The 25611-nt window shown below is 49.8% G+C and overlaps 2 protein-coding genes across 5 annotated transcripts; one reads left to right on the top strand and one right to left on the bottom strand.

Moving 5' to 3' along the window:
* Positions 1-1820: 1820 nt before the first annotated feature.
* Positions 1821-7118, top strand: ddit3 (DNA damage inducible transcript 3). Of its 3 annotated transcripts, none has more exons than XM_088914561.1 (4): positions 1821-1997; positions 3664-3715; positions 4762-4932; positions 5239-7118. In XM_088914561.1, exons 3-4 carry the CDS (start codon positions 4780-4782, stop codon positions 5872-5874), a joined length of 789 nt encoding a protein of 262 aa, XP_088770687.1. In that variant the 5' UTR covers positions 1821-1997; positions 3664-3715; positions 4762-4779; the 3' UTR covers positions 5875-7118. The 3 variants fall into 3 exon arrangements, with proteins under 3 accessions (XP_088770687.1, XP_088770679.1, XP_088770697.1); XM_088914553.1 differs by having other exon boundaries at positions 1882-3311; XM_088914571.1 differs by lacking the exon at positions 1821-1997 and having other exon boundaries at positions 3593-3715.
* Positions 7119-7743: 625 nt separating this feature from the next.
* Positions 7744-25390, bottom strand: mars1 (methionyl-tRNA synthetase 1). 2 transcript variants are annotated; one of them, XM_088914532.1, is made up of 22 exons: positions 25149-25390; positions 23431-23521; positions 22420-22498; positions 21724-21855; positions 21407-21482; positions 21132-21307; positions 20765-20874; positions 19874-19990; positions 19020-19223; positions 18038-18239; positions 17692-17766; positions 16861-17031; positions 16594-16689; positions 15336-15453; positions 14737-14950; positions 14516-14647; positions 12806-12914; positions 11445-11624; positions 11193-11264; positions 10916-10942; positions 9425-9550; positions 8133-8745 (listed from the first exon to the last, which is right to left on the bottom strand). In XM_088914532.1, exons 1-22 carry the CDS (start codon positions 25249-25251, stop codon positions 8596-8598), a joined length of 2760 nt encoding a protein of 919 aa, XP_088770658.1. In that variant the 5' UTR covers positions 25252-25390; the 3' UTR covers positions 8133-8595. The 2 variants fall into 2 exon arrangements, with proteins under 2 accessions (XP_088770667.1, XP_088770658.1); XM_088914541.1 differs by lacking the exon at positions 10916-10942 and having other exon boundaries at positions 7744-8745.
* Between the last annotated feature and the right edge of the window lie 221 nt (positions 25391-25611).

Raw genomic sequence — 25611 nt, 5'->3', positions numbered from 1 at the left:
TTCCCTGTGCTCCAACATCTCCTTACATCACGGGAGAAAGTGAAGGAGTAAAGTTCGGGCTTACAGCTCCCACACCCACTCAGACAGCTGGGGGGCGGGGGCGAGATCACCGCAGCAGCCCTGAGGAGAACAAGACCCAGATGTTAGCCAACATCTGGAGAGGCCGTCTTAAGGGGGCGGGGGCGACATGGCTCTCCCTCCAGAAGGATTGAAAGCTATTAATATCCCTACTGGAGCCTTCCAATAGAAACAATCAGATCATCTGAAAACCAAGTTCCACACCACACGGAATGCAGTACTCGAATCCACTCCCCTTTTATAGTCACATTCCTGAAAGCGTGACTTCTGCATGAAACGTTTCGTGCGAACAAACCAGTTAGCCGCACTTCACATTCCTACAGCGAAGTGTACTGTATGTACAGACTGATGATGGGAGTAAGCTGCCATTCCATAAAAATAAGCAGACAGGAGTAATCCTCTAACGGATAATTTTTAATAGCCCACGGTACCGTTCTACTGGTATTCTTGCATTCAGATTTGTGCTTTTTTTAACGCTGCTAAATTATTTAATCGTTGTAAATGAACTTCCTCGTGTGTTGCCGTCTGGCGTTACGAGAAGAAAAAAAAACAGATGACAACAGAAATAAAATTTTAAGTCAGAACGAGCCGATAATAAACTTTTCTTTTGCGATCGTGTCTGCGGTCGTGCCCGAAGCAGCCATTTTCCCGGAACTTGGAGGGAGAGCTTCTCGAGCTACAGGCGGAAATGACTTTGCAAAAGTACTGGTTTCAAAAGTAAAGGTTAGCTAATTCATGTCCACTGGGGACAGTGATAGGCTATTTGCAACTTTTTTTTTTACTATAAATACAAGCAATACAATAATAAACACAAAGCGTTATATTTTCTACCGGGTTACACTAAAAAAGAAATATAAATAACTACAGTAAAATAGCTTTTGCTCAGATTAGCGTTGATAAAAGTCAGTATATATTCAGGATACTTATCTGAAAACTTCAGAGTGCTATTGAAGTTCTAAGTTATGACCAACTTTTAAGCGCGCATTTAAGAAAGCTTGAAATTCATTATATACAACTCTTAAGAAACACTGCGATTGACTAATGAATGAATTTTGTTGGATCAGGATTTTTTTGTCGGAGGGGGCGGGCAGTTGGGTATCTATCTGAGAGCTAACTAGTTATCATGGCGACTACTACGACATAAAATTCACAGGCAGGGAATGAGGCTGCTTTCGGAAGACCACTGTTAGTAAGGAAGAAAAACTCCCGGTTTTAAAACTGCGAGGTTTCACGGTGCTGAGTAGAACTCTAAAATCAGCACTTTTCTGCTGGAGACCCATCATCCCCGAGAACGTTCTCCCCAAATCCTCATTCCCACTTGAAAAATACTCGTTACCAGCCTACGAGTAAGTTACACGCGATGCGGTCTTAAAAGTTTTAAACGCCGTTCAGAGAGCGGCGCAAAATCAAAGTTTAACAGGTCGTCTGCCTGCTTCTCCTTGGAAACCGGTTGCCAACGATTGCATCATTTCACATGACTCCCACATGCCCCGGCGTTCGTCCTAGGCGTCTTCTGACTGCATCACAACTTCTTCGGCACACAAACTATACAGCCCGCGACAGCTAGCAAGGTTAACTAGGCCCGCCCCCTTCCTTGCCACACACCTTAGAGAGCTGAGCATCTTCGTCCTCTCATTGGATATCACTAAGCGAAAGTGCCCTCGAGCGCTGCGTGGAATGGATAGCCGGCCTGTCAATCACAGCTCGATGCTAAGCAGTCAGTCTAGACTGTCACCTCCCCCGTTGTCTCAAGTGGTTTGGTTGCTCCAAGTATATAAGCATCGCCGGGAGTTTCCGAAATTCACATTCAGTGACATTACTGAACAATGGTTAACATGAGCTATCATCACTCCACACCAGAAAATAAAAATTCTCCGAACCACAGACAGTCAAGAAAGCGAAATAATAAAAGAAAAAGGGTGAGTGTTTATGTGTGTCTATTCTGAATTCTAAGGAACGTGCAAAGGCTTTTTCGCTCTTTTCTGGACACGCTGTGCTAACTTTAACTTATTCCCTAGCGGTGAGGGTTGAGGTTGTGGAAAAAATACAAGCAGGGACATGTTCTGGCAGAACTCCCATGTCCGTTTTAGGAAAACAGTTGTTGTTCCCGTTTTAACATTACGAGGTTTTCTTTTGTGGTCTTTTTTTAATGACAACAATGTTCTTTCAAATGTGGCGAATTGTTGGTTTTTAAGATCTTGTCTTTTAATGTGAGCGTTAAGAAAAAGTTATTCTATTTTTAGTCCCTTTTTTTGTCACGTCTGTACCTGAAGTGCAACCTAGGAGCCAATTAATATTGAAATAATGTCAGTGTAATTCAAGCTTAATTTAATAAAACCTCACACTGTATCAGTGTTTCGCTAACCAAGACGTTCGTATGGCGAAGGATTGGGACTGTCAGTTTATTTATTTATATATATATAAGTTTAGGAAATCGATTAGGCTTCAAATGTTTTAATTCATGTGTGTTCATACCGTACTGGTTTAGTACTACAAATGAATTTGACTGTTAATTCTGCTGCCCAGGAAGCGTGATCAGCAAGAGCCTCAGACTGCCTTTGTGTGTCTGATTCCATTACGTAATACAACCACCCGCACTCGATGAACAAACAAGCCGAGGAAGAAAATCGTCCTATTTAGATAAAGTTTCATTAAAAAAAAAACATGCATACTAAACCATGTTTCTCCGATGCTAGCTGCGATAGTTTCTTACTGCTTCCACTGCCTAGCGTCCAATATATTATTGTTTCTAACACCAGGAGTAGAACGCCGAGTTTACTGTTTCGGTGTGTACAGAAAAAATAATTACATTAATGCTAAACAGGGAGGAGTTATTGTTGTGGTCGTTCTTCTCTGAACTGGTAACGAATTTGCCTCCATGAGTTTGGATACTGGAAACTAACTTGAGCCATGAGGGGAACAATGTTTTTTTCTTCTTATCCGCGCTGAGTCAAGTTAATCAAGAAATAGCACCATGGAGACAAATAGAGCGCCATTTAATGACAAAGTGTTTAGATTTTTAATAAACGTTTCAACTGCTGTGCGCGCTGGTTCACCTGTGTGTCGTTAACGAGCTCCTTCCACCTGTGCCCCGTGCTCGAGCGCCTCCTCGCCGCGGGGTTAAGCGAGGGATCAGCGCTGTAACCCAGACGACCGCACGGGGGCGCTCGCGAGCGACGCCGATGTTTACATGGAAACCAGCGTGACCTAAATTTCACAGTGGATTTAGCCCGGTAGGAAATAAACAAGTCCCTTGTCCAGACATGTTTAATTATTAAAAAAAAAACATCTTAAAACGTCCCACCGGGAGTGAATAGTTTAAACAGCAACAATTTGAAATATTGTCTGAAAATTTCATGTGACATAAAATATTAAATGTAACTTTGATGCAGATCGTTTTCTTGGTTATCATCTCAGCACATCACAGAATGCCTAAGCATGGGCATGTTCCAATCAGTCCATTTTTGTGCTGTCTGATATGTGTGACAGAAGCTGTGTAAATGTGTGTCAGCCTGTCCAGCTGTAGGGAGTATTCAGCTTCTTCTGAGTACAGGATATTAACAAAAGATATTTGTTTTTCCCTAGATCGTCTCTGACACGCCAACACCGCCGAATCATCGCCAGACTTGATTAAAAGGTGAATGGTGCTGTTGTTTTTTTTTCTTTAGGATAAGAAGCAAAGAGTTATGTTCTAGTACTTGTGAAGACTGGTGACAGTTGCTTACCTTTGATAAACCCGTATATATTTTTTCACTTACTGAGCTAGGAGTAAGAGATGAAGATGCGCTATGAGTTTTGAAGCCGCTTGCAGTATCAAGCTCTTTGAATAGGGTATGTTTTGAAAGTGTACATAAGCCAGTAGGCTGCGCTGTTTCTCAGTCTCATTGCCACCTGCATAAGTACACTGCAGCTTGTCATATTATTAAGTTATAATTTACACTTACACCTTTATATAGCGTTTTTCAGGACACTCCAGTCAAAGCTCTTTACAGGTAATGGGAACTCTACTCCACCACCACCAGTGTGCAGCCCCACCTGGATGATGCGACGGCAGCCATAGTGCACCAGTACACTCACCACACACCAGCTCTCAGTGGGGAGGAGAACAGAGTTGAACTTTATTAAAACATTTCTGTTCGTACTAAAATTCACAGACAAGAGGAGGCCATTCGTCAGTTCTGCCCTGTTTGCTCATTGGTACTTGATTGATCCCAGGATCTTATCCAGCTGTTTCTTGAAAGAAGCCAGGCTATCGGCTTAAACAACATGGATGGTTGGCTTGTTTCATACTCCCACCACCCTTTGTGTAGAGAACTTCCTCCTGTTCTCAGTTTTCAGTGCACTTCCATGTGTTTTCCCACTTATGTTCTTTATTTTGTGTCACTGTTAATTCTGAAGAAGTCCAGTGGGCTGACTCTCGTTTGTGTTTGAGGTCGTGCAGCCTGTCAGTGCGGGCCACTCTCTTCAGACTGAAGAGACTCAGGTCCTGCAGCCTGTCAGTGCGGGACACTCTCTTCAGACTGAAGAGACTCAGGTCCTGCAGCCTGTCAGTGCGGGACACTCTCTTCAGACTGAAGAGACTCAGGTCCTGCAGCCTGTGTGGGACACTCTTAAGTCCTGGTACGTGCCGAGTTTCTCCTGTGTGGACAGATTGAGTGAGCTGTTTTTGTCGTCTGGGTGCAGAGCGCAGCGCGGTGCGACATGACGGCAGAGTCGATGACGTTCTCTCCATACCCCCCTGGCGTGGGGCCGCTGTGTGGGGCGGAGCTGGAGGCGTGGTACGAGGACCTGCAGGACATCCTTTTCTCCGACACGGGGGACCTGAAGAGCGCTCAGCCGGACCACTGCCATGAGGTCAGTGTCTCGCGGTTGCTAGGGAGGGAGGAGGACTTGGGAGCTGGATGTGTAATTCATTATTCATGCCAGTTTCTTCAGACCTAGAGCTTGGCTTTCCTAAATACCTGCCATTGCAGGGCTTGGAGCCAGGTGCATATTTGAGTGCTAAATGTCTGTAATTGAGCATCAGCAGGAAGAAAAACTTGGGGGGATACAGAGCTGTTTGTGTTGCTGTACTGGTTTTGCCAAATGCTTTTATACCCAAAAGCGAGTTGATCTCCCTGAATGCGGGCGAATGACACTGCTCTTGTTCCCCTGCCGCAGAAGGAGCAGGAGTTCCTGGACATGCTGGAGACCTGCTCCCTCGCCTGGCTGACAGACGGCCAGCTGTGGGCCCAGGGGGAGGAGCAGCTGTGTGCAGCAGAGCCCCCCCTGCCGGCCAGTGCGGGCGGGGACCTGCTGCCCCCCGAATTCTTCGAGCTGCTGAGCGAGGGAGCAGGGGAGACGGCGGCAGCGGAAGGAGAGGGAGCCCTGGAAATCACAGGGCGTCTGCAAGGGCACCCCAAAGAGGAGGAGGAGGAGGAGGAGGAAGAGGAGAAAGAGGAGGAGGCAGAGCAGCAGCAGTACGAGGAGGAGAAAAACCGTCCCCACCCATCCCCGGCCTCCAGCGAAGAGGACCCCCCTTCGCCCGCGGAGTCGGGGTCCCCCCTGCTCCCACCGAGTGTGAGCCCCCAGGGCAGCAGGGGGCTAGCCGGGCACAAGAGGAGGGGGCCCCAGTCCTCGGGAGCCGGAGCCCCCAAGAAGAGCAGGAAGGAGAGGGAGCTTGAGAACGAGCAGCGGGCGCAGGAGCTGGCGGAGCAGAACGAGCAGCTGAAGGCAGAGATCGAGCGGCTGAGTGAGGAGGTGCAGCGCACCAGGCAGGCGCTGATCGAGAAGCTGGTCAACGCCAGGAAGCCCTAGAGCGCCGCACCCTGGCGGCAGGAAGGAGATGGGCGGGAGGGGGGCAGGTGTCGGGGAACCCGCAGGGGGGAGTCGTTGCCGTTTCCATCGGGGCGCGACCCTTCCCTGTCTGGGGTGGCTGCGAGGGCGGGGCCGAGTGACCGACTCCCTCCTGCCCCTGTGAGAAATTAGCCATCGCCGGGCCAGGCCATTGTCTTATCTTTGTTCCTCTTAACCACTTCTTTTTTTTAAAAAAAGGTCGGTTTACACTTAATTGCAGAGGAAATGGGTGGGTTTTGCAGGGCTCTGTGGAGGGGAGGTTGAAATGCGAGGGAATGTGGGATAGGTGAAGTAGCGGCCGGGCAGAGCGTCCTCGTGCTCTCGAGAGAGGCAGAGGACAGGGAGAGAGAACAATGAAGGTGTTATGGAAAGCAGGAAAAGGGCAGGGGAAATATCCCAGCAAGAGACACAAACCTGGTTTAAAATCATGATTAAAGAGGTGGAGAAAATGCATCTGTAATGGAGGAAGGGCAGGTGGCTCTCCAGGGCCTGCAGCCAGGCTGTCTGAGGAAGCTGGGGTGGGAGCTAGCAGGCTGGGGCAGGGATTGCGTGACTGTTGTTGACTAAATACCTGGAGCGGGTGAAGAACTGGGTCTGTCGTGCCTCGAAATGCAATTATCTGTACACCCCTACCTGGTTAACTTAACAGTCAAGTAAGATTTCATTTGTAACATATTCTACATTAAGGACCAGAGTTTTTTCTTTTCCCCCCTTTTGGAAAACTGTCCATGTCCCAGAGAGAGACATCCCAAGTGATGGTTGAGAACAAACAAATGTCTCGGCCTGCAGTCGGGCCGTCTCTCTTGTGGAACGGCTTGCTCGGAGTTCAGGGCACGTGCTGCTGTCAGGCTGCAGATTTCTGGCACCTTGTGCCCTCGAGACTAGGGCTGCCAACTGTGCCAGTAAGCTATAGTCTAAACAGCACACCAGCCCAGGCAATTATAAATACTTAACTTTTATACTCCTGTAATAGTGTATCTTACTCTGTTAATGAACCATGAAACTGTATCCTAGGTATTTGCTCTTTTCAATGTCTTGCCAAAGTGCTTGACAAATGTATCATTTAATGCCATTTAAAAAACATGCATGCTCAATGGCTCATCTGTGTATCTGTTAATGTTATATTGCAGTTGGAACTTAAATACTTTTATTGTATACTGTTGTAAGCTATGCAACTTTTTTAAAATTAAAGTCTGGGTAATACATTTATGGTGTGCAGCTTTCATTTTTGAAATTTGTCGCTAAATATCTACATGGATCACAGATGGCAGGTATACATTGTTCCTGCAGGAACATCAGCTGCTGTATTGGTTTAAGCAATGATTCTTTTTCAGGACCAGCTGGGTCGGGTCATTTCATCTCGCCTTTGCCTAAGCCAGGACCTAGTGAAGGCTTCAAGTTGCCTGGGGGTAGCTGTAACTGCTAATGTAACTAAAATACCATTTAATAACTTGTTGAATTCATACAGCACTAATCCTTCTTAAAGATCTTCAATGAATTGCATATAAGAGGGAGACCACTGAAGTACAGTACCTTCCCCCTCCTGCACCTGTAACTCCACAGCAGAACAGGTAAAATAGAGAGAATATGCTTCATCACTTGAATTAAGAGGGGTTGGAGTTTGGGAAGATGCATGATTTAAGGCCAAAATTAACCAGGACACTGTTTTATACCAACAGTTTCAAACAGTGTCCTGGGCTCTTCTGTGTTAACATGAGATCTTGGTTAACATCTCATGTGATCTCTTGTCACATTTCCTCTGCCTTGAGGCCTGATGGCCAGCGATAAGCACTGAGCTCACAAGATGGTGCAATTAAAAACACAAGAATCCAACTCCAAGATGGTTTATATTGAAACGGCAAAGTAAAAGTGGTCCTGAGAATAACAGATGGCCTTGATTATAACCAATACAGCCCAGAATTCAAGGACTTCTGTTACAGTATAAAATATTGATTTGCTCCCAGCTGAAGGGCATGTCACACTTCCATCACACTCTTGTGCACAAATGCGTCGATGAGTTAGAAAGGCTGTGTTGATTTTTGAATGTGGGGAAAAAAACAATGTACAAAAAGATCCAATTATGTCCTTATTTTCTATTTTAAAGGCACTATCCCTCCCCCCTTAAAAATAAGCACTCAGTTTAAGACTGTGCAAATGATGGAAAAAAGTCTTAGTTTAAACCTATTCTGAAGATGCATTTATGTATCTTGGCTAATCTCTTATTGCTTTGACACAGCATACAATAAAATGAAGTGTAACCTGAATTCCCTATTTATGTGTCATTGGAGGAACAGAAAAGATATCCTGGTGCACTGAGTGACATGATAGAGTTGTCTGTATTGTAAAGAGCTGTGCATTTTCTGTTCGATTGCAGTAGCTTCCCACAAGAGCCTTGTCACTGCACCTCATCATCCTCTCTTCTTCCTAGTCCCTTTCCCTCATCTTTCTGCTATTCACCCCTCCTTTGCCCTCCATCTTTGATCCTACCATGCCTTACCCAAACCCTTATACATCCTGATACCAAAACTGCTGACAAGGAGTGGAATGCCTCAACAGCATCCTTCAAGGGCACAGATACACTCTCTCTTCCTGTATGAGCCACACCCCCTTCCTCCTGTCCCCGCCCCCATCACCCACGACCCAATCAATGCCCTCTTCTTGCATCACAGCCCCTCCTTTGTGTTATTTCTTCTTCCCCTTCTGTGTGGGGGGCTCGGGGCTCTTGCCCTCTGCCAGGGCCAGCAGCTTCTTCAGCTCCAGGAGCTTGGCCACTTCGGCTCCGATCACTGACTTCTCTGCTTTCTGGCCCTTTAGGGTTCGAACGCGGTCACCCTGCAAAAGAAACTGGCGTTAAAAACCTCAGATGACAACCTGACTCCGAAGAAGAAAACAGATACTGCTGTTTGCCATATAATCTTCAGGCAGCAGCAAAACGTTGTGAAAAACTGCTCGTTAAGTTAATAAATTAGTGGAAAGCAGGGCTGGATTTAAAATGGGAAGATCGGCATCTCTTGTATGTAGAGCAGACCCTAACCTCTGACCCATCCTACTGAGGTCAAGCCCTCAACAGACTTTCTTAAAAAAGGGCATTCAGTTTCGAATTTCAAAATCATCTCATCCAATGACTCAGTGTCCCTCACATCCTGCAGCACAAGACCATGCACAGCAGTGTACAATCCTGACGCAGGTCTTACAGGTCTCTAAATCACCAGTGGCTTAAGAAAGGGGCTGAACTGGTCCTGTTAAGCCAGTAATTAGAGGAACTGGTTTAAGTTCCACTGACGTAAACCAGTTCCTGAAGCTTACTTACTCAAGTCAGTTTTGAATACTCGAAAAACTTAAACGACTACCAGTTTTGAGGAAAGTTGAATTCCATTGACATTCCCTTCCTGCATAACAACAGCTAAAGCTGAACTGCAGCCAACGCCTGACGCAACAGCTGTCCCCTCCAGGGCCAGGAAAGGTCACCCTGGTGTCTGGGCTGTCCCACTGCTCCCACTTCTTGCCTCACCTGCTGGGCTACTTCCTCTGCAAGGCGCTTGGCTCTCTCGGGGTCGGGCACATTCCCAGCAGCCTCAGCGGCGGGGGCCAGAGTGGCTGGTTTAGGGTCGGCAGCTGGTTTGGGATCTGTTTTGGGCTGAGCAGGAGAAAGGAAAAAAAAATCAAGACAGAGCATGTGCCAACACAAAAAAGCAAGAACCAGCCACAAAGTCCAGTTCACTAGGAGTGACCACAGCCAAGAATCAGGCATATTAAAAGGTTTATTGAGAGTTTTAAGTTTCTATGGTTTGTCCTAACCCGCTTGGCTGTGGGCTGAGGGCTGACCTCCTGGCCCCAGGACGAGGAGACTGGGACCCCCATGCAGAGCGAGGGGTGACCAAGGGGCAGCAGCACAGGTGGAGGAGGGATGTGAGGGAGAGAAGGGATCGTCTCTAGTGTGTATAACGTCTAAGAGGGGAAATGACGTCAGGGTTGATTACACATTAAGGCTGATTGAACTTGGCTGTTGTCATCCTTCCTGAACTCGGGTAATTAACTCCAATTATTTTCACACAACACTCAAGAAATAACCCTGTTTTGTGAAAGGGGATGTTCACAGCAGGCACTGTTAATCAAGCAAGCACTTCATGCGCACAATCAAGTTAGACTATACCCGTCAAACAGGGAGTGTGCTTCACCATGGACCCTCAATGTCCTTAAAGTGATTTTAATATTTTGATAAGGACTTGTACAAAACATGTAAAAAGGGAGAACAACCCATGCACTGTGGAAGATGAATGGAAGGAATGGAGCAGATCTGCCAACTGCATGCAGTCTTACAAGGGAGAAGTTGAGTGAATGCATCAAACATTTAAGGAATTTGTTTTACATTAAAAACAATATTGTGACAAAATCTAAAGGAATGCAAAGAACTGTCCTAGACACCACAGCACTACACTGCTGAGTAGTTGAGTAGTCAGAATGCACTATAACATGGCCACCTATCAGATCTAGTTTCTGCACGATGACATCACACACCAGCCAATCCCGGGCGCCAAGCAACATGCACCAACCAATCAGAATCGCTGTAGCCCGGCAGCTCCAGTGCAGCCTGCCTGCCTGCTGGCTGTCTTTTGGCTCTTTTGTGATCTACATGGCGCTAGCAATTAGACTGTCTGGTTGTTGCTATTCTTGCACATATCCTACTCTAAAATTAAATATTGGAATCACAGATTTTTACATGCCGTTTCGGAGGCTGTGGAGATCATCTACATGTCCTGCACAGAAAGTGAACCCGCCTCCTTCAGGCACTGAAGTATGCGTATGACCCAAGGGCTCACTGTGTAGTGTCTAAAGATATCTGGGGAATTTTGGTCAGCTGTTGTTTGACGACAGACACAAACTGAAGGATAAGTTTTGTGCAGGAGCAAGGTGCTACAGACGTGGTTTCCATATTTCGGCATTCCTGGATTTTGATTTCACACAGGCAGCAGTCAGAGCACACAACACGACTTCCCAGTACCTGCTGGCTGCCTCCTAACTCCTCAGGCTAGAGGCAGGGAGAGGAGGAGGAGGAGGAAAGAGGGATGAGAGAGCGAGAGGGGGAGGACAGAGGAGAGAGGAAATTAAGTTAGAAGAAAAGCTGAGGAATTCCACTTCTTTTTGAAATATATTGCATATTTTACAGTTCAACCTGTGCAGCAGCAACATCAAAATAGTGTACATTCTTGCTCACAAGGGCCAGAGGTAGAGTGGAGCACAGAAACAAAGGAGTCCCCCTCACTGCCCCCCAGACTCACCTGCTGTCCCCCAAATCTCTTCCGAAGGGACTCAATCTGATCTGCTTCCAGCTTCTGGAACAGCGGACTGACCTGTGGCGACACGGAGACAGAGAGGGAGGGTTTAGGAGCATCTGTACAGAATGAGTGAATGAGTGAATGAGTGAATGAACGAGCACACGGAGAGGAACAGAAGAGGATGGAGAGGACGAGTGCCGAAGAGACGTCAAGCCCCTCTCGCCCTCCGATCGCATGTCCCCTGACCCCCCTCACCGTGCCGATGCGGTGCCCGGCGGGCAGGGCACAGACGAAGTCCCCCGGCAGGACGTTGCAGGCCGTGGGGGCGCGGAGCTGCGCCTGGATGGTGGCGCTGACGGTGGGCATGTAGGGCTGCAGCATGACGGACAGCAGGCACGCCAGGTTCACCGCCACGCCCGTCACCGTGCCCGCTCGCTGCCTGCAGGGTGGAGCACAGGAGGTCAGATCGAGCCGCAGACGAGAGGACAGCAGAGCTCCACGGCTCCGCTGAGCTCAGAGCGCTCTGTGCCGGTACTGGGAACCGCCCCAGCCCAGTAAGAAAACCCCTGGAAGAGGGGAAGGGCCAGTCAAAGACAAGCTGCATGTCTCTGGGAGGTGGGAGGAAAGCAGAACAAGCCCAGGAAGTACATGTGAACTCCACACAGACAGGCTCCCCAAAGCCTGAAACCAATCACAGGTGCCGTGAGGCTGCAGCGCAAACCACCATGACCAGGCATCGCCAGTCAGGAGAGAGACAGCGTACAAGTCACACAGACAACAGGGGCAGAGACAGAGAGAGAGAGAGACAGGGTACGAGTCACACAGACAACAGGGGCAGAGACAGAGAGAGAGAGACAGGGTACGAGTCACACAGACAACAGGGGCAGAGACAGAGAGAGAGACAGGGTACGAGTCACACAGACAACAGGGGCAGAGACAGAGAGAGAGAGACAGGATACAAGTCACACAGACAACAGGGGCAGAGACAGAGACAGAGACAGAGTACGAGTCACACAGACAACAGGGGCAGAGACAGAGAGAGAAAGAGACAGGGTACAAGTCACACAGACAACAGGTGCAGAGACAGAGACAGAGAGACAGGGTACAAGTACAGACAACAGGTGCAGAGAGAGACAGGGTATGAGCCACACAGACAACAGGGGCAGAGACAGAGAAAGAGACAGGGTATGAGTCACACAGACAACAGGGGCAGAGACAGAGAGAGAGAGACAGGGTACGAGTCACACAGACAACAGGGACAGAGACAGAGAGAGAGAAAGACAGGGTACGAACAAAACGGCTCCCAGTCCTACTGGGAGAGGGCAGAGGGAACTCAGTTGAACTGATCTCCTGTCATAGCCCAAGGATCAGTGAGCCTGTCTCTCAATAATCCTCCATGTGTTTGTATGTAAATGTATAATGATGTGTGAGTACAGTACTGTAAATCTCTGTAAGTGCTGTTAATTGTACACGCTTTGGCAAATTCTTCAGCCACACCAATAAAGCTCGTTGAATTGAATTGACAGGGTACAAGTCAGAGACAACGGGGCGGAGAAAGAGACAGGGTACGAATCAGGCCGATGACGAAGATAAAGAGAAAGACAGCGCATGGGGACTCGCCTCTCTGCCTCGTCTCCTTTGATCTTCTTCCAGGGTTCATTGACCTGGATGTACTGGTTGCCATGGCGAGAGATGTTCAAGATGCACCTCAGAGCCTCGCGGATCCTATAGAGACAGAAGATACGAGCGTGTTCAGAGTGCCATTGATGAACACATTCACAACACAGCTGCACACGAAATCAGTACACAACGCATTATTAACGCTGGTGTGTGTTGCTGTGTGTGTCAGTGGTCAGCAGTGGTGTGTGTTGCTGTGTGTGTCAGTGGTCAGCAGTGGTGTGTGCTCCAGTGTGTGTCAGTGGTCAGCAGTGGTGTGTGCTCCAGTGTGTGTCAGTGGTCAGCAGTGGTGTGTGTTGTTGTGTGTGTCAGTGGTCAACAACGGTGTGTGCTGTTGTGTGTATCAGTGGTCAGCAGTGGTGTGTGCTGCTGTGTGTATCAGTGGTCAGCAGCGGTGGGGGTTTGCTGTATCAGTGGTCAGCAGTGGTGTGTGTTGTTGTGTGTGTCAGTGGTCAGCAGTGGTGTGTGCTCCAGTGTGTGTCAGTGGTCAGCAGTGGTGTGTGTTGTTGTGTGTATCAGTGGTCAGCAGTGGTGTGTTGTTGTGTGTATCATAGGTCAGCAGTGGTGTGTGCTCCAGTGTGTGTCAGTGGTCAGCAGTGGTGTGTGCTCCAGTGTGTGTCAGTGGTCAGCAGTGGTGTGTGTTGTTGTGTGTATCAGTGGTCAGCAGTGGTGTGTGTTGCTGTGTGTATCAGTGGTCAGCAGTGGTGTGTGTTGTGTGTGTCAGTGGTCAGCAGTGGTGTGTGTTGTTGTGTGTGTCAGTGGTCAGCAGTGGTGTGTGTTGTTGTGTGTGTCAGTGGTCAGCAGTGGTGTGTGTTGCTGTGTGTGTCAGTGGTCAGCAGTGGTGTGTGTTGTTGTGTGTATCAGTGGTCAGCAGTGGTGTGTGTTGTTGTGTGTATCAGTGGTTAGCAGTGGCGTGTGTTGTTGTGTGTATCAGTGGTCAGCAGAGGTGTGTGCTCCAGTGTGTGTCAGTGGTCAGCAGTGGTGTGTGCTCCAGTGTGTGTCAGTGGTCAGTAGTGGTGTGTGCTGCTGTGTGTATCAGTGGTCAGCAGTGGTGTGTGTTGTTGTGTGTATCAGTGGTCAGCAGTGGTGTGTGTTGTTGTGTGTATCGGTGGTCAGCAGTGGTGTGTGCTGCTGTGTGTATCGGTGGTCAGCAGTGGCGTGTGTTGTTGTGTGTATCAGTGGTCAGCAGTGGCGTGTGTTGTTGTGTGTATCAGTGGTCAGCAGTGGTGTGTGTTGCTGTGTGTGTCAGTGGTCAGCAGTGGTCAGCAGTGGTGTGTGTTGCTGTGTGTGTCAGTGGTCAGCAGTGGTGTGTGTTGCTGTGTGTATCAGTGGTCAGCAGTGGTGTGTGTTGCTGTGTGTGTCAGTGGTTAGCAGTGGCGTGTGTTGTTGTGTGTATCAGTGGTCAGCAGTGGTGTGTTGTTGTGTGTATCAGTGGTCAGCAGTGGTGTGTGTTGCTGTGTGTGTCAGTGGTTAGCAGTGGCGTGTGTTGTTGTGTGTATCAGTGGTCAGCAGTGGTGTGTTGTTGTGTGTATCAGTGGTCAGCAGTGGTGTGTGTTGCTGTGTGTGTCAGTGGTTAGCAGTGGCGTGTGTTGTTGTGTGTATCAGTGGTCAGCAGTGGTGTGTTGTTGTGTGTCAGTGGTCAGCAGTACCTGACTCTCTCCAGAAGCTGGATATACTGCTTCAACTCCCATGAAGTCACAGCCAGCAGCCTCTTGTCCTCCTCCTGCAGCTCCATGGCAGGAACGTGGCTCTCAAAGAACTTAAAGACGAACATGGCAGCCCTGGGGGAAGAGAACAGCGCTGACCCCAGCTGTTCCCACGCCTGCCTGAGCCCGCCAGTCGCCCCGCGGGCCAGGACGGGACGCCTCACCTGTTGATGAAGTTGCCCAGGTTGTTGAGCAGCTCCGAGTTGTTCTTCAGTGCCATGTCGGCCCAGGAGAAGGTGCTGTCCTGACTCTCCGGCCGCATGATCAACAGATAGAACCTCCAGATGTCGGTGGGGATGCCCGTTTCCTTGGCCATGTCCCCAAACACCCCGACGCCCCGACTCTTGGAGAACTTGGTGTCTTCGTAGTTCAGGTACTCTGCAGGGGAGCAGAAAAGGGGCTGGCATCTCGACTGCAGCTCATCTGAGATGTATTTAGCCCTGACGCAATCTGTTTCACACCTTTTTCCACTTGCACCTGATTTTGGGGTTTTCTAATGCTTTGATTTGGTTGTGTGAAGCACGTCAGTACTTAAGTGATACTTTGCTACCAAGGCTGTGCAGCACAAACCAAAACAGTGACAATCACAGCTTTTCTCCAGAACTGAAACAGTAGCTGTACGGACGTGCTGGACGCCTGCGACTAGAACAGGCCCTGAAGTGACCACTGTTCTCCTGCACAGCTGTACAGAGATTATATGCGTCTGTATACATCATGCAGCCCTGTCTAGTGTCCCCCTCCCATGCTGCTGGGGGTTTCGAACCTGTGGCCACCAGGTGGTTGACCAGGGTGTAGTTGTCCTCGGCGCCCAGCAGGGAGCAGGGGAACACCACGCTGTGGAAGGGGACGTTGTCCTTGGCCATGAAGTTGTAGAGCTGTACCTGGGAGAGCAGATGGAGACACAGGTCAGCTGAGCACAGGCACAGATATTGTTCTGACCCCAGGGGCTCAAAGACTTGGCAAAAAGAGCCCCTGCAGTAGTGCTGGGCGATAATTCGATAACGATAATTATCGCGATATAATTTTCCTCGATATAATTTTAACAAAAGTTAAATAAATGTTCGATATATATGTTTATGCTTTGCGCATGATATGCACATGCGCACAAAATACTGCGCGAGTGCGTGTGCGTGTTGCAGACCGGGCAGCTAACATGGTGTTGTTTATCCACACGGTGGTGGCTGACAGGATTGTAGTTAGAGAGGAGAAATGAGCGACACTGAAGAAGCGACACATGGAGATATAATGGGTAATTTGGAGATATTTTGGCTTTTTACGATCAGACATAAAACAGAGCACTTTAAAGTTTGCAGTCTGTCTGAGCCATCTTCTATGTGTGTTTTATCACACTGCAGTACTTAATTTTTCTATTAAGATATTTATTTTGTAAATTTTATATATGCATATTTTGACATAAAAAAGACTTGAATACTCTCTACCTCAGATTTGTTTAATGTTTCTGATGTTTGGCAAGTGTTTGTTGTGTTCTTAAAATAAAGAGTTGTTTAATTTACCAATTAACTTTCACTCAGGAGAAAAAATCTGCCTTTAAACTTGAAAGAAATAATGATTTGACCTTTATCGTGATAATTATCGATATCGACTGATATGAAAATTTTTATCGTGATAATGTTTTTGGCCATATCGCCCAGCCCTACCCTGGAGTTTGTGATTTCGGGGGCAGAAAGCTAAACTTGACATTTGTTCCCACAACCTCAGCACTTCTCAACCAGGTGCAGAGGATTTGTATCTGAATGTCTTCATTCAACGTTCCCCGGTCACTGTGCTCGGCGTCTCTTGCACACTGCTAACTCCAGGAGATGGAAAAGTCTGTGCTTGGCGCCTTCTGCACTTCAGGGTCAGCCGCAAGAATGAAGGTGCTGATCAGCTGCATCGCTTTGCTCAGGCCTGGGTCAGCAAGGCTTGAACACAACTGCAAGGCACTGAGAGGGCCCGAGACCAGCCACAGCTTGGCACAGCCGTGGGCCAGGCAGGAAGTGGCTCGCCGTGCGGGTAGTCACCTGGTCTGGGTTCTTCCACCACTGCTCCCATTGGTCGGTGTAATTGGCCGTGATGGACAGGTAGCCAATCGGAGCGTCAAACCACACGTAGAACACCTGGGTAAGGAGGGGTGCAGACAGTGGCAGGAAATTAACAACCTCTCACTGCCCACGGAAAATGAGATTTCTCCAGCAGTGCTTTCATTATAGCAGGTCTGCGGGGAGAGAGAGAGAGAGAGAGAGAGAGAGAGAGAGAGAGAGGAAAAACAAACAGTTCACAGTCCTGACCTTGTCGGAAAAATCGGGGTGCGGGACAGGGGTGCCCCATTTGAGATCACGGGTGATGCAGCGCGGCTTGAGGCCGTCCCGGATCCAGGAGCGTGTGATGAAGCGGGCGTTGGGCGTCCAGTCGCCCGTGCCGATCGACTGGTCCAGCCAAGACTCCAGGCGGGACTCCAGCTGAGCGGGGCGGGGGGCACAAGGAGAGGAGGGAGAGAAGCAGGGGCAGAGATGCGTCACCCGGGAATATGAGGCGGCAGAAAGAAAAAAAGAGAGAAGGAACTCCCGCAATCTGGAGTTTCTTCGATGCACAGCTTGTCGTGCCTTTTCATTTCCAATTACTGTTTAAACTTGAACAGCCTCTGCGTTTGAACCGGGCACGCAGAGCTACTGACAAGCACTGGGCTAAAGGAAATCCGACAAAAATTCATTAAGACCTGTCTTAAGGCGGCACATTGGCGCAGTGGTTAACAGTGCTACCTGACAGTGCTGGGGTCCTGGGTTCAATTACAGACCTGGGGTGCTCTCTGTGTGGAGTTTGCATGTTCTCCCTGTGTTTCCATAGGTTTCCTTCCACAGTCCAAAGATATACAGGTACGTTCATTTGCTTCTGGGAAATTTAGCCCTGGTGTGACTGTGTGTCTGCGTTTGTGTCTGCCCTGTGATGGACTGGTGTCCTGTCCAGGGTGTAGCCTGTGTTGCACCCACTGCTTGCTGGGATAGGCTTCAGCTCACCTCATTTGGATAAAGTGCTTAGAAAATGGATGGATGGACTCCTTTTTAAAGCTCTACACCCTGTGCCACCACCCCCCACACACACACACATAAACCTGTCTGTACCTTCGGCAAGTTCAGGAAGAGGTGTCTCGACGACTTGACAACAGGGGTCTGCTTGCACATCTTGCACTGAGGATTCTGGGAGAGGGCGACAGACGGAGGGTTACGGTTTAAGAAAAGGAGAAGGCGGACAGATCACACACGTCAGGCTTTGCTCACCCTCCCACCCAGCCCGGCCACGCTGCTGGGCGTGTGGAGGAAGGGGCGTTTCGAACCTGAGGCCACCGAGCCAAACAAAATTTGCTCTAAGCGAACCCCACCATCTGCAACTTAAGCCAAACCCACCGGCTTCCACCCAGCTAGTGACCTAATGAATGAATCAGTGAGCGCCACAGCCAGCGTCCCTTGCCTTCAGCTCCACGGCGTTGATCAGCTTGCCGCACTTGTCGCACTGGTCCCCCCGCGCCTCCTCGTAGCCGCAGAAGGGGCAGACGCCCTCCACGAAGCGGTCGGCCAGGAAGCGGGCGCAGCCCTCGCAGCGCAGCTGCTCCACCGTGTCCTGCAGCAGGAAGTCCCGATCCAGCAGCCGCCTGAAGATGTCCTGGGCGATCCTGGGACAGGGGCGGGAGGGCCGGTCACTCTCACGGGTCCCCCCCCAACTACTCCACTGCCCCCCCAACTACCCTCCTCACTGCCCCTCTGTCCCCCCAACTACCCTCCTCACTGCCCCTCCTCCCCCCCGACAACTACCCTCCTCACTGCCCCTCTGCCCCCCCCCCAACTACCCTCCTCGCTGTCCCCTCAACTACCCCACTACCCCCAACTACCCTCCTCACTGCCTCTCTGCCCCCCCCCAACTACCCTCCTCACTGCCCCTCTGCCCCCCCTCAACTGCCCTCCTCACTGTCCCCTCAACTACCCCAATACCCCCAACTACCCTCCTCACTGCCCCTCTGCCCCCCCAACTACCCTCCTCGCTGCCCCCTCAACTACCCCACTGCTCCCCAACTACCCTCCTCACTGCCCCACTGCCCCCCCCAACTACCCTTCTCGCTGTCCCCTCAACTACCCCACTGCCCCTCTGCCCCCCCAACTACCCTCCTTACTACCCCACTACCCCCCCAACTACCCTCCTCTCTGCCCTGCTGCCCCCCAACTACCCTCAACAGCCTTCTTAGCTTCCTTACACTGCTGCCCTAACTACCCCAAACTGCCCTCTTCACTCTCGCACTGCCCCCAAACCACCCTCTTTGCTCCACCAACTGCCCCCCCACCCCCGAACTACCCCAAAATGTCTGCTATGCCACCAGCTAGCCTAAACTGCCCCTTGGCTTAGCCATCGCCCTCCTGACCACCCCAGACCGCCCCCGGCCCCCCGGCCCCCCGCTCACTCGGTCTGCCGCGGGGTGGTGGTGCGGCCGAAGTGGTCGAAGCTGATGTCGAACCAGCGGTAGATCTGCGCGTGCACGGCGTGGTACTTGTCGCAGATTTCCTGCGGCGTCAGCCCCTCCTCGGCCGCCTTGTTCTCCGTGGCCGTGCCGTACTCGTCCGTGCCGCAGACGTACAGCGTGTTCCAGCCGCGCAGCCGCCCGAACCTGCCCGGAGAGCGCGCGGTTAGGGGCAGCCGCCGGGTTTCTCCGCCCGCTGTGTCCCAGCGCCTCCCACTGCCCGGAGCACTAACCCTCCCACTGCCCGGAGCACTAACCCTCCCACTGCCCAGAGGACTAACCCTCCCACTGCCCAGAGGACCAGCTGATATCAACCCAATATCACAGACCAATCTCCTGTAGTCCTGCTAAAAGGCTCTAACTTAATTAGTGTCTGAGCCTGCCCCATCTTCTAACGACTGTGTCTGTCTGCTTGTGTCTCCTATACCTGCTTGTTTTCTTCTTCCCCTTCTAACCATTTTCTGTTGTTTTTCTGTTTTTTTTACACCCACTGCAAGGGGCTGTGAGATGCAATATTTAAAGGCACTATGTAAAATAATGTTTATTATCATTAGGTTAAAACTCTTAACTTCTAACAGTTAAACTTGATCAGATTTGTAAACCAATTAAAGGCTCAATGTAGCAGCTGAGCTCTCAGCTGGACGCACAACAAGAAACACACAAGCTGGGATGAGAGCCAGGGCCAGGAAGAGGAATCTCAGCGTGAGGGGTGACACCGAAGCCAAGGCGTGCTTGACGTGTGTTTCTGGGTGCGCCGAGCGAGCCCAGGCCCAGCGCTGCCGTCGGAAGAGAGAGACCTGGCGAAGACGTCAGCGCTCAGCACGCAGCCGATGATGTTGCCCAGGTGCGGCACGTTGTTGACGTAGGGCAGGGCGCTGGTGATCAGCACGTTCCGGTCGTCCTTCCGGGGCAGGCTGGGGGCGACACGTAACCGAAAGCAAACGCCAGTCAGTATCACAGGGCCATGAGCTGCCCCCACCGGGGAACATGCAATCGCCTCCACCGAGGAGAACGGGGAAGCCAGGGGCATGACGCTCCAACGCCCCCGGCCCGACTGAGCGGGGAGCTCCCAGGAAACAGAGCTGGGAGGCAGATTTCAAGCTCTCGTGAAAAATGAGGAACCTTCCATTTCAGCCTCAGTTTATTGTACCCCCAGCCGGTTTCAAGACTGAGCTCTCCAATGAATCCTACACCTGCTTCTGCGAGACACAAGGACCAATACTGCTTATACTGACGGATGTATAGAGATGGATGGACATGTTCTTATGCTGAAGGGTATACAGCGATGGACTGATATTATTCTCATAATGACAGGTATTTATTGATGGATTGATAAATATTCTCATGCTGACGGGTACAGACTGATGGATCAATATATGTGCTTATATTGATGGCACACAGGTATCGGGCCTGTATTCCAAGCAAGCATCTTTCCTGGCTACACGCGAGCCCCAAAACTTAGTTTTTGATTTGCGCGCGACATAAGGCTTGACAACAGCTCCCTTACAGGAAGTGGGGGGGGCTCTTTCAATATCCACAGTGAAAACAGGACTTGGGCTCAGAACTGCAGGAGAAGGGGGGGAGCCTTGCTGATCGAACTGGACAGAGACACACTTGTGATGGACGGGGAGGTGTCTTATAAAGTGAAGCTTACACAAACGCACAGACGGCGGTGGGGATACACTCACATGGGATGCTGGATCTCTCGGGGTTTGGGATAGATGGACAGTCCCTTGCACCAGATATCGGCGGCTGCCTGGATCTCCTCCTCTGTCATCGAGTGCTCTGAGCCTTCGCCCTGAAGGGTGACAACACAGTGGGCTGACTGACCACCGTTTCACTGCCCTCACCTGCTCCAACTACTCTACCAGCTCTCCTTGAGCCGATTACATACAGTAAGAGGACAGCAAGTGGAGACAAGATGGCGGATCTTGTCTTCACTACATTTCCCAGAGGGCAACGGGGAGTAACTGGCCATCCTCAATCACGTGACCATTTGGGAGAAGATGATTGGTTAAGTGGCATGTAGACTCAGGGGTCTCACGGTTTCCTTACCTCTGGCTCATTGGTGGTGGATTTCTCCGTGGGATGGCGGGGGGACGGCTGCCTCTGCAGGTAGGGCTTCAGAGCGGCGAGCCCACCCTGCCCCTTCAGGACGGCCTGGGCGGCAGCCTGGCAGGCCTGCAGTCCCCCGACTCTCTGGAACCAGCCCGTCAGCGCCTGCAGCCCCCCTGGAACAGACAGACAGGAGTGAACACGGCACAGTGGGCGGGCGGGAAAAAGCACAATGCAAACCAGAAGGGCAGACCTGACATACCGCGCACTCTTACCAGGCACTAAAGTGTGATCCAAGAGGAAGGGGTACAGCGCCCCCCACAGGACAACATCTGCAACAGTCACAATTTTCTGCAAGAAAAAAAATGCCCCTATTTTCACAAGCATAAATACTGGCAACCTCCTCCTACTACAACATTATTTACTCATTTCTAACATGCATTAAATAACTTTCATTAAAGATCTTTGTATTTGTATTCGTTCCAGGGCTGCTTAAACTCTCTTTCCTCCTTACAAAGGCTGTTCCAAACTTCTACTCCATAGTAATTGCCAGATACAGGTCTCCATTACGGTTTTCTCTAATGTGTCTTACAGAGGTGAGGTATGACGTTGCTGATCTGGTCAGGCTCTGATCCAGATGACTCAGGTGCTTCTGGAGGTAACCTGTGGCCTTGTCTCTCATCCCCTGCAGCACCACCGTGTGGAGAGCCAGTGTCATTGCAGGCTGCAGGAACACAGCACAAGAAAAATAGTCACCACCTCCCCTTAGGGCTACTGAACACACAGCTCCTCCAATCCTTTCCACTACAGGTCTTCAGTGCAACCAGTACCTCCATTGCTAAACTGCATCCAGTCACAACTTACATACACAATTGCAAACGCATTCATAGGAAGAACACAAGAAAGGCTGCAAACAAGAGTAGACCATTTAACTCTACATATCTCATTAGGATTGAATCCAAGAATCCCACAAGGCTGTTTCTTAAAGGATCCCACAGAGTCGGATCCAACAATGTGACTAGAGATCTAGTTCCAGAATCCCACAAATCCTTTGTGTAAAAAATCAGGTCCTGTTTTTCTGTCTGGTGTATTGAGCTTAATTTCCACTTGTGTCCCTGGGTACTTGCATCATTTCCATACTCAAATGTGTGTATCAGACAAAACTTTAAAAAATGCATTCCTCAACACTCTCATGACATTCCAGGTCCCTCCCACTCTGGATTCTAATAACGCTCTTCAGGTCACATGACAGCCACAGCAGCAAATCACATAGGCCGCCACCCCTCACCTGGAGCTGTGTTCCCTCCCACTCCAGCCACTGATTGGTCGCATCGCTGGCCTCCTGTCCGGCGAGCGTAAACAGGTACCTGCGGCGACAAAGGCATTGCAAGGAGAGGGCATAATCTTTCCAAAGAGCCGTCTGCTATGTGAACGACCCGCCAATGCAACAATCATACCTCTGTGAGATGTGCGTTTATGTTTTGAGCACGAATGAGTACAGGTTGTGCAGCAGATGTTTCACTGCAGAAATGTTCCACCGTGATCTGCATGCAGAGTTGACAAGTAAGTAGGCATTTGTAGGTGAAGCGTCTCAGAGCAATATTTCTCTTGGATTAAAGGAGATGCATTCACAAGCCTGCTTGTTTACAATGTAATAGGGCTGCCTCGTTCCGAATCGCAGAATACAAGTTACTGTGTACATTCTACTTGTATTGCGGTTTGAAGTGCACTCATCAATGCTGATTCTTTCTAAACCCTGAAACATAAAGAGAGCGTTGCAGTTCCCCCCTAATTTGTGGAGAAAACAGCCATTTCTGGAGAACACTGGGAGAAGGTGCACCCCCCCCCCCAGTGTCCTGAACACCAGCAGCGTGGCAGAGACTTTTATAGTGCAGGTACAGCCATGGTCATCCTGCGTTATTACCACAGATGGGTGTTTATGAGCGACCATTACCAATGTATTGGAATCCTAGTACATACTTCCCCTTAAGGCACACTGGCTATTCCTGGTGTCACCTACACCAGTTACTCCTGACATGTCACATACACACATACAGCACGTTTGTTTAAAATGCACTCAAGCCAGGTCAGGAGTAATGACACCGGGCTGTGCTACACCTTACATGTCTTATATCTCTGTTAAATACCTATTAAAGCACCAGTATGAATACATTTTTGTGTATCCTCTCTCTCCAGGGGCAGAAGGAGGAGAGGAGAGGTGCACCGGGAATCCCATATTGACTGATTAAGAGGTTGGCATCGCTGTGGCTGGCGAGGGCACCGGCAGGTATGAACTCACTGGCAGATGGCGTTGGCTGAGAAAAGGTAGTTTCCAGAGTCGAGCTGCAGGGCTGGCAGTACGGGGCGGCTCAGGTAGGGCACCACTCGCTCTGCAGGGAGGGCAAACAACACACACACACACACACGTTACTGTCTCCTGGACACGCCCGCTGCTGGCCCCCTGGTACTGACCAGGTGTGCAATCCGAACTCACACCCCTGGGGCTTTAACTGTCTCTGCCCGCTAGGTGCGAAAAAGTGCCCACGCCCTCACAGGTAGACAGGCATTAAGAATAGGTGCCCACCCAACCCCCTGCTCACGGGACAGGGCTCCCAGACTCTTTCACCCTAAAACACTGTTTTCACTGAAGCTTTATTAATCTCCCACCTCCCTTGGCTTCTACTGACGATTTCTTATCAATTTAAGGAATAACATGGTTTCCACGCACACACAATGTATATAATTAGGGAATATAATCTAATATTGATGAGGGTATCAGTGGAGGGGTGTCTAATTCCAGACTGAGGGGGCCAGTGGTGTGCCTGCTGGACAACAGCTAGATGGACCTCCCTAAACCCTTAAAGAGTTCAAGCTGGAATCCTCCTTCTTGACTAGCTGGTCATCAAAAATCCCAAGGCACTGTCTGTAAGAGAAGGTGTGTTGACCCTGGTGTCTTGTTGTACAATCAGGTTATTTCATCTGGAGCAGCAGTTTCTCTCTCGTCCCCCTGACCTGCTGTGTGTCAACCAGGTGGGGCTGCACCCCGGAAGGGGGTGAAGTGGGTCCCCCCCTGAATGTGAAACAATTTGGGGTCACTAGGATCCCCGGCCTATGAACAAACTGCTTCACTAACGCAATCAGCGCTCAGGAATTTATAATTACTCACAGTAACACATTACACCTCGACTGCGTGCAGCAGAACAGGTTTGATTTCTCTGTACACAGCATGACTGCATGCTCATACTGTCCTGTCCCGCAGACAGCTCACGAAAGAAACGACCACTTTTGTAAGAGTACGAGCCGTACTCTTACAAACAGGGCCCTGAGACCTTTCAGAACTGAGTGCTAGTAAGGCCTCATTTAGGATACTGTGTACAACTGTGATCACCGTGTTACGGAAGAGATATTGCAGCTCTGAGAGATGCAATCTGACAGGCTGGAGGAACTCAAACTTTTGAGTCTGAACAAAGAAGATTACAAAGGGACGAGACGCACATATTAAACACCCTCAAAATCAACCCAACGGATTTGTTCAGAATGAGCAGTGAAACATGAACCAGGGGACACACATGGAAGCCCTGTGGAAGTGCATTTCAATTTCAGAACAGGAGGCTCTTCTGTACATAAAACAGGAAGCCATTCGACTTGAGGAAGTTTCTGACATTTCTCAACGTCTAACTTATGCACTGAAGGTATGGACAAAGACGGTAATGGTTGATGATTTAAGTCATTGCAACTGAAACACGATTCAATGGACACTCGTGGAAAAGAAGAGAAAGTGGCTTTGAAACGGAAAACGGGGTGGGGGGAGGCTACTTTACACTAAGGGTTGCGGGAGCCTGTAACAAGCTACCAGCCATGTAGTCGATGCAGATACAATCACATATTTCAGGAAACAGCTTGATGAGATCAAGGGATCAATCAGCAACTAATGGTCAAACCATCTGAAATGGACCGAGTGACCTCCTCTGGTTTATAACGTTTCTGTTCTAAAAGTAGCTTAGTCTATGATCTTACCTTCGTGATTGACGTGCTGTATTTCACAGATAACTCCAGTTACCTTCACCGCCGCCAGCACTTTCAAACAATGCGGATTGCCTTCACTCACGTATAACTTCATGCTTTCGGTAAAACCTTCGAAAAACTTCAATCGAAACTCAACATAAATGAACAAGCTACAAGCCACAATCTAATTCACTAGCTTTTCAGCACCACGCCAGGCATGTAACCGGCGACTTACTAGTAACGCTGATGCAATGAAGGCTCAACTACCGACGGTGTAGTTTTTCATGCTGGGGGTGTAGCATTGAAACAAGCGAGGCGCGGCTTATGAATGAACTACAGTTCCCATCAACCTCTCGCACGAGTCGAACGCCCAGGCGTCAGCTTCCTCCACGGGAAACCCAACGCACCCTCGTCACGTTACAGAGGTGAAGTTAGTAAGGGCCAAGGGTGGCCCATGTCACGTGATCCTAAGCAG

The sequence above is a fragment of the Atractosteus spatula genome, chromosome 1 (assembly GCF_055471065.1).
Source record: "Atractosteus spatula isolate fAtrSpa1 chromosome 1, fAtrSpa1.hap1, whole genome shotgun sequence".
NCBI classification, from domain to species: domain Eukaryota; kingdom Metazoa; phylum Chordata; class Actinopteri; order Semionotiformes; family Lepisosteidae; genus Atractosteus; species Atractosteus spatula.
This window is presented reverse-complemented; position numbering and strand designations above follow the sequence as displayed.